Genomic DNA, 14859 nt, shown 5'->3' with positions numbered 1-14859 from the left:
ACATGTACAGAGTACGTGCTTACTCTCTCGTGGAACGTCGTCGTTCCATCCAACGGATTTGGCATCCCCCCTGAGAGTCCCTTAATCCTCGACTTATGGAGCGATGAAACATGAAATGTGATTGATCTACGGAGTCTCCAGAAGTTGTCCAGAAGCTGAGACACAGCTCTCGAAGCTCGCTAGCGACTCATTCGACCTGTATCAGAATTCATCAATAAAGCAAATCTTTGACAGACAATGTGCTAGCATAGAGCCTTTCTGAGCGGTTCTTGACTTTTACGGCCTGCCCGCCTTGGACCATCTCCTTATTCGTGCTCGGCGGTCGACCTCTCGATTAATCAACCTAACAACCCCCATTTTTATGCACCTGCATCCGAATCGAAATTGACTCATATAGTCCGAAATGTCGCAATCCTCTGTCGAAACGTCCTCACCGCCCCAGTCCAAATCTCAGTCCATAGATCTAGCCCCCCAAAGAGTCGCAGGCCACGACTCCCTTCCATTAGCCGAAGAGCCTAAATCTCAATTGGACACCTTGATCTCGTATCTCGTCGCTGCCAAACGGTCCTTATCATCCATATACCATGTGTCTCGCGCCGACGAAATAGTTAATACAGCCCGTAATGCCTTGGAGGAAAGCGTTGTACTGTCTGCCAAAACAGGTTTTCTCAGACGGGGCCAGAAAAATCAGATTCGATTATTATATAATGTCCGGGGTGGAATTGGGAATATTTCCCATCGGGGGCGTGCTGAGTTTGCCGCCGTGCTGACAGAGCTCGATGAAGTCGACGAACGTTTACGTCAAACTCTTGACAAGCTACGTCAGACAGTTGTCCACCCTTCCTTCCGTCCAGAAGGCGAAGTGCCGAAAAGCCTTCATGATTTTGTGGATGAACGCGGTGTAGAGGAACTACAAATAATTTTAAAAGCAGCCATAGACCGAACTACTGCGGCTCAATCTCAGCTTGATTCTTCTAGCTCGAGTTTTGATGAGGAACTACGTGCCCTACAACATGCCTTGGGCAGATATCGTACTACAATGGAGCTGACCTCTTCACGCTCCTCACTGTCAGCGTCTTCCACAGCCGCATCCAGTCCTGCATTAGTGTCTCCATCGGCCATACCACCCATGCTACGATCATTAGAGTCTCATGCCCAGGAGATGGCAGACCTACTTGAGTCTTTGGTACATCATTTTGATAGATGTGTGACCGCCGTAAAGCATACAGAAGGCGGCGGGGCGGTCGCGCGTTCTATCACAGGAGACATGCCTCAGGGACTCCATGTTCCCCACGCGGAAGAAACAGCAGACGACGCTGATCTCAATGCGAATGACACTGTTGACCCAATGACGGACTCGGACTATGAAGATATGTTAGGCGTCCTTACAAAGGATGCTGCCGAGGCAGAGGATGTCGTTCTCGAGATTCAGGAACGCAGTAGCGAGATGGAAACTATCCTGGAGAGCATTCTTGCACATCGAGATTCCGTTATCACAGTATATAATGCCACAACAGAGGTATTCGATCATCTTTCCACACTTGCGACTAGCCGTCTGCCCGAATTCCTCTCCCAAGCACACGCCTTCACGCATATCTGGAATGAAGAGCACGAGCGCATACGAACTGGCATGGCAGATCTTGCTGATTTGCGATCCCTATATGTTGGGTTCCTCGATGCGTATGATGGTCTTATACTTGAAGTATCGCGCCGGAAACATATGCGCCAGGGCATTGAGCGTGTCTTGCGAGAGACCCGTATCAAGCTTGACCAACTATATGAGGAGGATATCAATGCCCGAGAAGCGTTCAGGGTCGAACAGGGAGACTATCTTCCGTCAGACATATGGCCTGGCCTTAGCCGCGCTCCGATGAGAATCAAATTCTCTAAGTTATCTGGCGGTAAATTGCCAGCTGTGACAGGCCAGGATGACGCCGATGAAGCTCCTGTTGAGGGGACTGCTATTGATGATGAAGAATCAATAGATGGCGGTGACTATATACCTGATCTACCGAAGCATATTGTCGAGGAGGCTATAAGCCGGTTGAAAGCCCGAGCCAAGGAGGATGGTCTTGAATGAATTTCATATCTCCTACGATACATTCCAATGCTATATGTAATTCAAATTATACAGACAGATGATCTATGGGAGCTATTCAAAGCTTGGAGAGACTGCAACGAGAACCAGTTCATTGATTCCGATCGTGCTCGCGAGAGCAACCAATCGTCCCAGGTGATGAAAATACCATGTCTGTTTCTTCAGTCACAGATCCGTCGTCATGTGTCCCTAGTCTGATTTACGCATACTCCTTCCTTGACTCCGATATGGGCCAAGGCGGTGATGTAAGCCATCGGATCTGAGGGACCACTAAGCGTCGTGATGTGAAGATCAAAGAGAGCTCTGATGGGATAGCTACTAGACTGTCTAGTACAGAGTAGATTTGATACTTACTGGAAAGTGCGTATTATCCTAATACTGGGTAGAGGTTCAATGAATCTGTAAACGAAGATGTAATATTAGATTCCTTTCTGCTCATCAGTACTCTGTCATTACAGTAGAACCTGGCTATAACGAAGGGGGGGCCACCTTATCACACTATATTGATACTGATTCAGGTTCGATATTATTCATATGAATATGGAGAATGCGCCTATTCGTTATTGATCAGACAGATTACTAAATCACAGTGCTCTCTCTTACTATATGAATTGGAATATCTAGATACCAGATTTAGATATTGGAAGGCCTTCTGTTATAACTAGGTTCTACAGTAAAACATTGGAATAAGATGAGAAGAAAACAACAAAGAAATTATAATTATTAATAAGCGAACACTCCCCCGAACGCTAAATTAATTCTTTCTTTGGAAAAGGCCATTTCCAGGTCCGAATCTCCTCAGAATCAACACCATCCCCAAACGCCGTATTCCTGGCAGCAATCTGAGAATTCACAAACTTCTCGCGGATGGCAGAAGCCGTGTTGTGCAACCGTGGGATATTATCGATAGCGGCAATGGCGAGGCTGAATCTATCCGTTTCGTTTCTCACAGCAAGCTCAAAAGGCGTATCGATGTTTCCCTTTTCGCGATAACCGCGGACGTGAAGATTCTTTTGTCCGGGTCGTCGGTAGGTGAGACGGTGGACGAGGAAGGGGTATGAGTGGAAATTAAAGATGATGGGTTTGTCTTCTGTGAAGAGCGCCTTCCATTGCAGGTCAGACATGCCATGGGGATGTTGAGTTTCGGGGATTAGGCGGAAGAGATCGACGACGTTGACGAATCGGACCTTGACGCCGGGGAGGTATTGGCGAAGCAATGCAGTCGCGGCGAGGGCTTCGTGTGTTGCTACATCACCGGCGGAAGCCATGACGACGTCTGGTTCTTCGCCTTGGTCGTTGCTAGCCCAGTCCCAGATACCTACACCCTTGGTACAATGTTCGATAGCTTCCTCCATAGAGAGGAACTGAAGGTGTTCTTGCTTATCGGCGACGATGACGTTGACGTAGTTGACGCTGCGGAGACAGTGGTCGGCCACAGATAGGAGCGAATTTCCATCGGGAGGTAGGTAGATGCGAACAACTTCCGGGCTCTTGTTGGCAACAACGTCCAAGAATCCAGGGTCCTGATGCGTGAAACCATTGTGATCTTGACGCCAGACGGTTGCTGTGAGCAAGATGTTCAGCGAAGCCACTTTCGCACGCCATTCGACTTCCAAGCACTTTTCGAGCCATTTGCAATGTTGGTTGACCATGGAGTCAATGATGTGAATAAAAGGCTCGTAGCTGTTGAGCAGGCCATGTCGTCCGGACAGAATATAACCTTCCAACCAACCCTCGATGGTGTGTTCACTGAGCATTTCCATGACCCGACCTTCCATGGCCAAGTTGCCTCCGTCTTGATCTTCGTCAAAGTATGCGCCGAGCCATACCTTCTTGCCAGCTTTGTAGACCTCACCTAGTTTGTTGGACTCAGTTTCATCTGGGCCAAAAAGACGGAAATTGGTCTTGTTTTTGGCAATAACATCTCGCAGGAATTTTGCCAGGTTGGTCATGTTTCCAATGAGTGAAACTCCAGGTTCGATTTTCTGGACACCATAGGTGCGGAAATCGGGCAGATCTAATGGTTTGCGAAGAAGACCGCCGTTTCCAACTGGGTTGGCGCTCATACGGGAATTTCCTGTCGGTGCAAGAGCTTTAAGTTCAGGAATAAGCTTGCCTTTGTTTGCAAAGAGTTCGTCAGGGCCATAACTCTTCATCCATGATTCAAGCAACTTCAGGTGATCCGGGTTAGTAAGTACATCTGGCATTGGAACTTGGTGTGATCGCCAGAAACCTTCGAGTCTCTTTCCATCAACTTCTCTAGGTGCAGTCCATCCTTTAGGGGTGCGTAGCACGATCATGGGCCAGCGTGGTCGGAATGCTTTCTTCGATTCTCGAGCTTTCTTCTGAATCTCCTTGATATCCAAAACACAGTGCTCAAGTGTTGCGGCCATGCTCTGGTGCATACTTTGAAGGTCGCTTCCCTCCACGAAATATGGTGCCCAGCCGTAACCGATAAACAATGCTTCGAGCTCCTCATGGCTGATACGAGCGAGGAGAGTGGGATTGTTGATCTTGTAACCATTTAGATGTAAGACTGGAAGGACTGCACCATCAGTAATCGGGTTGAGGAATTTTGTGCTATGCCAACTGGTAGCGAGTGGTCCAGTCTCGGCCTCTCCGTCACCGACCATTGTCAAAGCGATGAGATCTGGGTGGTCGTAAACAGCTCCAAAGGCATGCGAAATCGAGTATCCCAGTTCTCCACCTTCATGGATACTGCCCGGGGTTTCAGGAGTGGCGTGACTGCCAATGCCACCAGGGAACGAAAATGACTTGAAGAAGCGGCGCATGCCGTCCTCATCCTCGGTCTTGTCTGGGTACACTTCACTATAGACACCCTCGAGATACGACTGAGACAAGATACCAGGAGCACCGTGTCCGGGACCAGAAATGAACAATGAATCCAGGCTGTACTTCTTGATGAGGCGGTTCATGTGAATCCATGTAAAAGATTGGCCAGCATCTGAACCCCAGTGACCGAGCACACGGTTCTTGATATGCTCTTTCTTGAGAGGCTCTTTAAGCAGAGGGTTGTCGCGCAGGTAAAGCATACCGAGACAGAGGTACAGGCTGGCCTTGAAATATTCGTTTATCTTGTGGACCTCATCTGAGCTGAGTGGCTTGTCAACCTTGACGGTCGACCGAGCAGGTCCATAAGCGGAGATGCTTTGTATGTTGACATCGATTGCGCCTGGCGCCATGATTGACAATTGTGTAAGTGTGAAGCTAATGTTATTGTATGTAGTTGTTGTCTCTTCTCTGTTCTGATGTTGCTTGTGGATGGTGTGAGGCTGTTGTAGTACTCAGTAATGTTAGCAAAAAGCTTCTCAACAGCAGCGAGGGATTTATATAAGCAAATATATTGCTGTTAAGTTAGATAACTTAGCCAGGGCCCAGGGGTCGCTACACCACCACAGTGGCATGGCATGTGGAGGCCACAGAGGCTCGTATGTTGACCCGCATCATCATCATGCCATGCGACGACCATCAATTGATTCAATCTTGCAGCAGTCGCCCCTGCTAGAACCTTGTCAGTAAGCTCGTCGGCAAGGCCGGATATATTCAATGTGGAGTTAATCGAAGAGCAAATGGCAAAAGAGAAAAAAGATGGATGAGAAGTCTAGATTGTTTCACGAGTTGGGGGTGACGTAGGAAAGCTCCCCTGTACCGTATGCAACCGTCATATGGTGACAATCGGTGCAAACAATCAAACTTTGAGAACCTGAGAACCTCGAGGAACGGAACGCATGGCGCTTCATTCAGGCACATGCCCGGCTCCGATCCTCCAATCATTTTTAATTCTTTTAATTGTCGCTGTTGTGGTGCAGACCGACCAAGCAAATACAGGCACTGTAGTGTCTAGGCAAAAGCCGAGAGTATCCCGATAAGTACAGAGACATCAGCCCACGATCTTATGCAAGTAGCACAGAAGATATTCATCCCCGAAGCTATAGAATAAGGTGACTATCTAATTAGGGATTGCTAATTGTATCACCTGCTATACTTCAGTTTGCTTTTCCTGCTGCCGATGATGTTGGTGAGTATGTTTCGCATTCCCCTCCATACCCAGACGCATAAGCTCACTCTCTCCTGGGACAATCATCTCAAACGTTTCCCGTATTACTGTATATTGATGATAATCACAGCGAGCAATCGGTAGAGTCTTCTGTACATCTAGGATGCCATCCGTCATCGCCTCATCCTTGAGATGCACCCCAATCACTTTTCCAATCACCATATCAACAGCGTCCATGGGCGGATTTCCCGGTAGTCGCGGGTGGAGTGATATTCACATTCGAATTTGACCGGCGATTCCTTGACCATCGACGCATCCATAAGCGTCGCGGGCTCCTTGGAGATGTATTGCGACGCTTTTTCGAATTCGTCCACGCCATGAGGAAGGTATTCTCCGTGATATTAACGGCTTCGCGCAGGTCCCATATGGCCAAGTTCCAGACGAAATGTTTCGTCTCTTCGGCATTGACGACGGTTGCTTTGCGCGTGTTGTTGGGCAGTACATTGGAGGAGAACATGACATATGGCGGCTCAAAGGTGAGATTGTTGAATTGCGAGTATGGAGCGAAATTGTCTAGTCCATCTTTACTTCGCGTTGATATCCTGCCAATTGGCCGGGGGATTACACATGCCTAAACCACGAGAAGGCATTTAGTTACGATTGAGAGCAAAGCCCATATGAATCAGTCCTGTAAGAGCCATGTACAGTAGAGGTTAATCATACCTTGAAAGGGTCATGAGGTAGAACCATGGTCTGTGACTGACACCGGGCTGATAGAACATTTTCGGTTTGTCGAAGTCGGTTTTGGTTTCCGGAGATGTTAAACTACTTAAGTACTTCGAAGGGTCTTATATTCCGGGCGAACCTCATTGTCTAACTGATTTCTCTTTGTATTTGTAATTGGAGATCATTTAAATGAGGGGCAGCGTATAGCTAGCGCTTAGGCATTACTGTGTGCCAACGAAGACTGTTTACTTTTGATCATGTATTCATTCAGCTCATAGCTTAGCAATCGCTGATGGCCTTCAAGTATGTATCTTTCTGAAACACATGTATCCTGACCTGTGAAACGATATATGCAAATGCGTAACTCCCAAATCCATGTTTTATGCTTAATATGCAATATGCTCGCCTCTATTTGCGTTTTGTAGAGCTGATAATCTTCTTCTTCACATGTTTTGGCATCTTTTTCGCTCTCTGTTCCCTCTTCTCTTCTTTCACCTTTTGCTTGTGTAAACGTTTTGCATCCTTATCCTCATGTTTCTTGCCACGAGGAGGCTTTTTGGCAAAAGGATCTTCATCATCAGACCCCTCAACACTTTCGTCAGAGCCGTCGCTGATAGAAACCCCGCCACTATGATCAGATTCATCTTCTTCCTCAGGCTGTGCCTTGGATTCAATTTGAATCGATGCTGTGGCGGCTTTGGATCTGTCGGCCAAAAGATCGCGGTAAACAAGATCGGCACTTTCTCCATACTGCACCTTTTCAGCGTCTCGTTCCACATCATAAACCTGTTCGAGCGTTTGTGGGATGTATTGTTGACGGAAAACCGCAGTATCCACGTCGTCTGTAACGCCTTCAGCCTCATCACCATTCTCATCTCTAGTTTCAATCAACTTTCGAATTGCCGCAATCATAGATTCATTATCGCCTCCCACCATTTCCGGTCCTTGGCTGCTGATAATGAATTCAAAGACCACGCGTTCAGCAAGAGGGTTTACGCCCTTGCGTCTGAAGAAATCGCTAACGTTCTTTATATCCATTCGTAGGAACTCTAAGCTGCGTGGGTGGTCATGCTCAACACTTTGACTCACGTCAATTATGTAGAGTTTGTTCTTGTGGTATAGGATGTTGTATTCGCTCAAATCAGCGTGAACCAGTCGGCATGTTTGATACATGGTACGCATGTAACCAACTAGTTCCATGTATAACTCCTGCCATCGTGTCTCGGGATCCGGAATATCGAATTCAACATCCTTTAAGCGAGGAGCGGGAATTCCTCGTGAATTACCCAAGAAACTCATGACAAGGACGTGAAGTCGAAGATAGAGTGGCTCAGGACTTGGAATGCCTGCAGAATATATCCTTCGCAAATTTCGCATTTCCTTCTCTGCCCACACTTTGACCATGGCTCGGTTGTTACTTTTGTCGTAGCCTTTTCGGAAACGGAACTCGCCAGTAACGTATTTGTCGCGGTCTTTGAATACTAATATGCTCGTCTTGTAAACCTTGATGGCTCGCTGTAGGGTCTCGACATCCCCGTCCTCGTCTCGTACTGTGACGGCATGATACACATTTGCTTCTTTTCCGGTTGAGAGACAGCCGTTGATCTCTGACACCAAGTGTCTGTTGATCATCTGCAAGAGAATCATTCTTGTGCGCGGATCCAACACCTGCTCTGATGTAGCACGATCACTCTTATCAACTGTCCTTGAATCTTTCCCTCTGAAACCCGACTGTTGGTCGTCAAGTTTGATCTTAGCGGCATGCTTTGATAGAGACGTTATTTGATCGTCCACAGCTGCCTGAATATTTGCCTTGGGCTTCTGAGGGTTCGTTTTCGGATATGATGATTTCGGCGCATTGACATCTGCCATGGCCTCGTTCAGCCGACGCTGGCGATTGTATGATTTCGTAAAGTCATTCGGGTTTGCGGAGCTAAAATCTTCTTCTAGATCCTCTTCAAAGATATCGTCGTAATATTCATCGTCTTCCTCGTCGACTTCCTCTCCCACTTGCGGTGCACTCGTGTCGTGTGCATTATCAACTGCGGGGTCAATTGGCGTGTTGTTGAGGTAGCCTGTGTTTGGGACGAACTCATGGGGTGGTAGTTGGCCATCAGCTATGCCATGAGCGGTACTGTCTAACACCATCTTGAAGTTTAAAAAAAGGTAGAGTGGAAAAAAGGTACAGTTGAGTCGATCAACTGCTGGTGATAGTGTGCAAAGAAAAGGAAAAAAAAAGTTATATGCCCAAATCGGGTTAATCGATAAGGAAGTGGCGGACCCCGCGGTCTTGGCGCCCAATGAGCAAAACGGAAGGCACTTTGTCCCTTTTGGTAAGGCGGTGTGGGCCAGTAACGCGAATCTCGGGTCTTACTCTTTCAGGCACGCGTCTGACCTGGTAGATTTCGAGAGACCGAGACAGATCAAATCAACAAAGGCAGCGTTGAATTCAGGTACCTGGGTTTTGCAAGGTAGACTGTGCTGCTACGATACGCTATTTGAAGTCAGCATTTATCTTGTTTGATCTGCTTCGGTGATGCTTCACCCTTTCTAAGTCAACACGATACCGTCGCGTGTCTCCGTGTCACGATGTATATCAAGCAAATCATCATCCAAGGCTTCAAGAGGTACGATAATCTTGCGCCCATTCTAGAAAAAGGCTGTGTACTGAAGATATAACAGTTACAAGGACCAAACGGTCATTGAGCCCTTTTCGCCCAAACACAATGTCATCGTCGGCCGTAACGGTTCAGGCAAGAGTAACTTTTTCGCCGCTATTCGCTTCGTTCTGAGCGATGCATACACACAAATGGGTCGCGAGGAGCGACAGGCTCTTCTTCATGTAGGTAGCGAGGTCTTTGTTTTGCGCGACCTTATATTGATATGTGAATAGGAGGGCTCTGGTTCCGCCGTCATGTCAGCATACGTTGAGGTGATATTCGATAACTCTGACGAGCGATTTCCTACCGGCAAACCTGAACTCGTACTTCGCAGAACGATCGGATTGAAAAAGGACGAATATACCCTGGACCACAGAAATGCCACGAAAGCGGACGTTATGAATCTCCTTGAATCCGCTGGCTTTTCCCGATCCAATCCTTACTACATTGTTCCTCAGGGGCGAGTCACAACACTGACAAATATGAAAGACTCGGAACGTCTCGTGTTGCTGAAGGAAGTCGCCGGCACACAAGTCTACGAAGCCCGGCGAGCCGAATCACTCAAGATTATGAACGAGACAAATAACAAGAGGGCTAAGATTGATGAACTTCTCGATTACATCAACGAACGACTTGGGGAGCTAGAAGAGGAGAAGGATGAACTACGGAACTATCAAGAACAAGACCGCGAACGCAGATGTCTGGAGTATACCATCTACTCCCGCGAACAACAGGAGATTGCCAATGCACTTGACAATCTTGAGGGCCAACGACAAACCGGCGTCGAAGATACAGATGTCAATCGCGAACACTTCATACAAGGCGAGAAGGATATGGCTCAAATTGATTCTGAGATCGCCCAATGCAAACAACAAATAGAGTTTCTGAAAGTGGACAAGGCACAATTGGAAGACGAGCGTCGTGAGGCTTCTCGTTCCCTCGCTCAGGTCGAACTGCAGGAGAATGCATTGAAAGACAACCAATCCGCTGCACAACGATTGAAGGCCCGATATGAAAATGACTTGAATGCAGTCCAAAGTGCCATCAGTCAACGAGAGAGTGAACTGCAGACGATATTACCTCAATTCAATGCTGCCAAGGAACAAGAAGATGCTGTGAAATTGCAGCTAGATCAAGCCGAAACTTCTAGGCAACGACTTTATGCAAAGCAAGGTCGAAACTCCCGCTTCAAGAGCAAGTCCGAGAGGGACAAGTGGCTACAGAAGGAAATCCAAGAAACGAAAAACTCCATCAAGGCAGTCAATGCGGTCAGAGCTCAGACTACTGAAGATATTAAAGACCTTCAGAAGACTATTGAGTTACTCGAACCTGAAATTGAGAATCTTCGGAAACAAATCGATGGAAGAGGAGACGCGATTCAGACCATCGAACAGGAGGTCCAGAATGCCAAAGATGAGAGAGACCGTCTAATGGATCAGCGCAAGGAGCTGTGGAGAGAAGAAGCTCGCTTGGATTCCGTTTTATCGAACTCGTCTCAAGAAGTAGACAGGGCCGAACGTAACCTTTCACACATGATGGACAATAACACCAGTCGCGGCATAGCAGCCGTACGAAGAATCAAGCGCCAACACAATCTTGACGGTGTCTATGGTACGTTGGCTGAACTTCTTGAGGTGAACGAACGTTATCGGACTGCCGTGGAGGTGACTGCTGGCACAAGTCTCTTCCACTACGTTGTTGATACCGATGAGACAGCTACCAAGGTTCTTGAGATACTACAGAAAGAAAAAGCAGGACGGGTTACATTTATGCCCTTGAACCGCCTGAAACCCCGCCCGACAAACGTACCCAAAGCAAGTGACACCATCCCGATGATTGAAAAGCTGCAATACGACCCACAATATGAAAAGGCCTTTCAGCAAGTCTTTGGCAAGACTATCATCTGTCCGAATCTTCAGGTAGCATCACAGTATGCGCGAAGTCACGGTGTCAACGCTATTACTCCAGAAGGTGATAGATCCGATAAGCGCGGTGCATTGACTGGTGGTTTCCATGACTCTCGTCAGTCTCGCCTTGAAGCTGTCAAGGCAGTGACAAAGTGGCGCGATGAGTTCGAGTCTAAAAAGAACCGTGCAAACGAGATCCGCAGGGATTTGGAAAAACTCGATCAGCAAGTTACCCAGGCCGTTGGTGAGCTACAAAAGCTTGAGCAGCGCAAACATCAATTCCACGGTAACAGTGGCCCGTTACGACAAGAGCTCCGTAGCAAGCGTGAACTACTTCAGAACAAAAACGACAACCTCGATGCCAAACAACGGGCCCTTCGCAACATCGAAAATAATTTGACTGCTTTGGACGGCCAAGTCAGTGCATTGGAAACTGAAATCACATCCAGTTTCCAGAAGGCCCTTACAGCGGATGAAGAAAAGGAGCTTGAGTCTTTGGGTGTCACTGCACAGGGTCTGCGACGTGAATATGCTGATCTGTCTAGCCAGCGTAGTGAACTCGAGGGTCGGAAATCCGTTTTGGAAGTCGAATTGCGTGAAAATCTCTACCCTCGACTAGATCAGCTAAGTAGCCCTGATATCGACATGGGCGACGAGAGTTCTCAAGGCACCCTAAAAGAGGCCCAGCGACAGATGAAGAAACTACAAAGTTCCCTAGGAAAGATCACACAGCGGCTAGCAGAAGTCGATCAGTCCATTTCCGAAAGCAATGCACAAGTTGGCCAACTCGAAAGCCGCAAGCTGGAAGTGCGCAACGATTTGGAGGCACTAGCCAAATCGATTGAGAAACACCAGCGACGTATGGAAAAGAGCATGCAGAAGAAAGCAGCCTTGACAAAGCAAGCTGCTGAATGCAGCGCCAACATTCGTGATCTTGGTGTTCTTCCCGATGAAGCATTTACCAAGTACAACAAGACCGACTCCAATACCGTCGTCAAGAAATTGCACAAGGTCAATGAGTCGTTGAAGAAATACTCTCATGTCAACAAAAAGGCTTTTGAGCAATACAATAACTTCACGAAGCAACGAGAAACCCTTACGAAGCGAAGGGAGGAACTTGATGCATCTCAAAAGTCGATTGATGAGCTCATCATGGTTCTAGATCAGCGTAAGGATGAAGCCATCGAGCGTACATTCAAGCAGGTCTCACGTGAATTCCACAATGTGTTTGAAAAGCTCGTACCTGCCGGTCGTGGGCGACTCATCATCCAACGCAAGACCGATCGAGCTCTTCGCGCGGATAACGAGATCGAATCCGAGGACGAGGACCGACGGGATAGCGTGGAAAATTATGTCGGCGTTGGTATCAGTGTCAGCTTCAATAGTAAGCATGACGATCAGCAACGTATTCAGCAGCTAAGTGGTGGACAAAAGAGTATGTTTCTGTTCTTGGTTTTCGTGAAGATATATCCAACTAACATGACAATAGGTCTGTGTGCCCTTGCCCTCGTCTTCGCTATCCAAGCCTGTGATCCCGCTCCATTCTATCTATTCGATGAAATCGATGCAAACCTAGACGCCCAATACCGTACTGCCGTGGCTCAAATGTTGCAGTCTATCTCGGATTCTACAAACGGCCAATTCATCTGTACGACATTTAGGCCTGAAATGTTGCATGTTGCAGAGAAATGTTATGGTGTCAGCTTCCGCAATAAGGCTAGTACTATCGATGTAGTCTCGAAGGAGGAGGCTCTCAAGTTCGTGGAGGAGCAAAAGTCGTAATAGTGAACGATTACTTAGGTTCGTTTAACGGGTGACGTGGTGGCTAAGTCTAGGCGTTTGATAAGTCTCAGTGTTCTTGCTTTCTACCCTATCGTTATATCTATATCCCTTTCATTCTACTGTTGTATAATGAATGTCCTTTTGCTTTAGCTTTCGTGTACGCATAAACTACCGCACAACATCCCTCTCATCCGTCCATTCAGTAATAACAGCCTCTGGAACGCCTTTAACCAGCACATGAAAATGCTCCAAACTCCTCACACTCTGTAAAGCAGCCCAATTCTTAAACCACATCACATGCTCTTTCCTAATGACATCTTTCTGTACACCTTGAAAAGCCGGGTCGCTTTGTAGACGCTGCACAAAAGTCCGATCCACGAACTCTTCAATCAATGCTCGAGACTCGTCCGTTACATCCCCATTCTCGGGTTTGGTAGCAATCGGAGTCTTGGACCAGACAACGATATGCGTAATATCCGGCGTTACGCCATAAGGCCAGTCGTTACGCAGAACCTTGAAATCGGACGGATCGGCAAATGGAGTTGCATTCTTATAAGGAATCTCTGGAATAGGGGTTTCTACCAAATCGATGGTAGGGTCAGGAGTCCACCATCGGAGACGTTTGAGGCATATATATTTTGTGATGGAGCCATGCGTGGACTTGATGTCGTTTGTCCAGGCTATGTAGCGGCGGAGATCGGATGGTTTCCGGCGGAGGATTGCGAGGTCATTGCGAGCTGTTCTCCGTATCAGAAGACTCAAGTCCCTCACTTCTTTTTGCAACCTTAAGAATACGGTTGTTTCTCCCAAGGCGGGGGGATTTTTAAGGTGGGGTGAGGGGGCTGAGTATAAACTTACCAATTATTCTCTCCAAGTCTTCCCAGTCATGAAACACAAACTCCTCGTCAGTCTGAGAGAGAACTTGGCGGTCAACGTCCGTTAGGTTGAATGGGATTGGCTTCGATTCAGTGGGCGGTTCCCCCTCGATAGAGCCCATTCTGGAAGAACGGTATGAGTGGTTGCTCCTCCAAGTTCAAAGTGAATATAAGCGTTGTACCCCAACGCCATCCACTACTACGTAATAAAATTAGTCGGTAGTGGCTCAACTGACTAGGGGACTAGAAAAAGCAATAACCGAGAGTTATCTCTTCGGGAATCTTTTTGATGTACGCGGAGTAACTACAGAGAAGAAGGCTGGGTACGGCGTGCGGGGATTATCTTCCAGGTCCCGACACCACCAAGGCCTAGGTCCTGCGCTAAACGATAGGCACAGTGAAGGGGAAATCCAATCCCACAGACGGAAACAGAAAAACAATGGTAAGTGAGGGACAATTAGCTAGAACGGGGAATTGTTCCCGACGTCGCTGGATTGCGCTGCCTTTCACTGTTGGTCCGGAACACTCCGTTGTTCTGCATGTTGCAATTTTGTAGAAGAGTACATACAGTATCCTCTCAATAAATAGGATTCGACCCCCCTGTTCATTTCTGACAAGGAAGCCTCTCGGGCGGAGTTACTGTCGATATCGTACGATGTTGGCTGGCTTGTTGATGCTGTTGGGCTAACCAAGGATAAAGACTACGGCAGGACACTAGCTAGGTACCCGAACCAACGACCCGGGAGGCTAACCCAGGTTGGTTACAACTTGCTGTGACGCCCATAATAATTAT

General features: G+C 47.6%; 6 protein-coding genes across 6 annotated transcripts; 2 read left to right on the top strand and 4 right to left on the bottom strand.

Moving 5' to 3' along the window:
- Positions 1 to 403: 403 nt before the first annotated feature.
- EYB26_000673 (uncharacterized protein) lies at positions 404 to 2080 on the top strand (the record flags this gene model as incomplete). The annotated part of the gene is made up of 1 exon (XM_054259989.1): positions 404 to 2080. The coding sequence occupies one exon, from the start codon at positions 404 to 406 to the stop codon at positions 2078 to 2080; it is 1677 nt and encodes a 558-aa protein (XP_054115964.1).
- A 767-nt stretch (positions 2081 to 2847) lies between these two features.
- EYB26_000672 (uncharacterized protein) lies at positions 2848 to 5301 on the bottom strand (the record flags this gene model as incomplete). Its single annotated transcript, XM_054259988.1, has 1 exon — positions 2848 to 5301. The coding sequence occupies one exon, from the start codon at positions 5299 to 5301 to the stop codon at positions 2848 to 2850; it is 2454 nt and encodes an 817-aa protein (XP_054115963.1).
- Positions 5302 to 6339: 1038 nt separating this feature from the next.
- Positions 6340 to 6866, bottom strand: EYB26_000671 (uncharacterized protein; the record flags this gene model as incomplete). The annotated part of the gene is made up of 2 exons (XM_054259987.1): positions 6340 to 6747; positions 6840 to 6866. 2 exons carry the CDS (start codon positions 6864 to 6866, stop codon positions 6340 to 6342), a joined length of 435 nt encoding a protein of 144 aa, XP_054115962.1.
- Positions 6867 to 7250: 384 nt separating this feature from the next.
- On the bottom strand, positions 7251 to 8990 carry EYB26_000670 (uncharacterized protein; the record flags this gene model as incomplete). The annotated part of the gene is made up of 1 exon (XM_054259986.1): positions 7251 to 8990. One exon carries the CDS (start codon positions 8988 to 8990, stop codon positions 7251 to 7253), a length of 1740 nt encoding a protein of 579 aa, XP_054115961.1.
- A 441-nt stretch (positions 8991 to 9431) lies between these two features.
- EYB26_000669 (uncharacterized protein) lies at positions 9432 to 13191 on the top strand (the record flags this gene model as incomplete). The annotated part of the gene is made up of 4 exons (XM_054259985.1): positions 9432 to 9469; positions 9525 to 9684; positions 9736 to 12844; positions 12899 to 13191. The coding sequence occupies 4 exons, from the start codon at positions 9432 to 9434 to the stop codon at positions 13189 to 13191; spliced, it is 3600 nt and encodes a 1199-aa protein (XP_054115960.1).
- A 168-nt stretch (positions 13192 to 13359) lies between these two features.
- Positions 13360 to 14188, bottom strand: EYB26_000668 (uncharacterized protein; the record flags this gene model as incomplete). The annotated part of the gene is made up of 2 exons (XM_054259984.1): positions 13360 to 13928; positions 14050 to 14188. The coding sequence occupies 2 exons, from the start codon at positions 14186 to 14188 to the stop codon at positions 13360 to 13362; spliced, it is 708 nt and encodes a 235-aa protein (XP_054115959.1).
- Between the last annotated feature and the right edge of the window lie 671 nt (positions 14189 to 14859).

Source organism: Talaromyces marneffei, chromosome 1 (genome assembly GCF_009556855.1).
Source record: "Talaromyces marneffei chromosome 1, complete sequence".
NCBI lineage: Eukaryota > Fungi > Ascomycota > Eurotiomycetes > Eurotiales > Trichocomaceae > Talaromyces > Talaromyces marneffei.
Note: the sequence above shows the minus strand (reverse complement) of the source record. Positions and strands in the feature narration are given on the sequence as shown.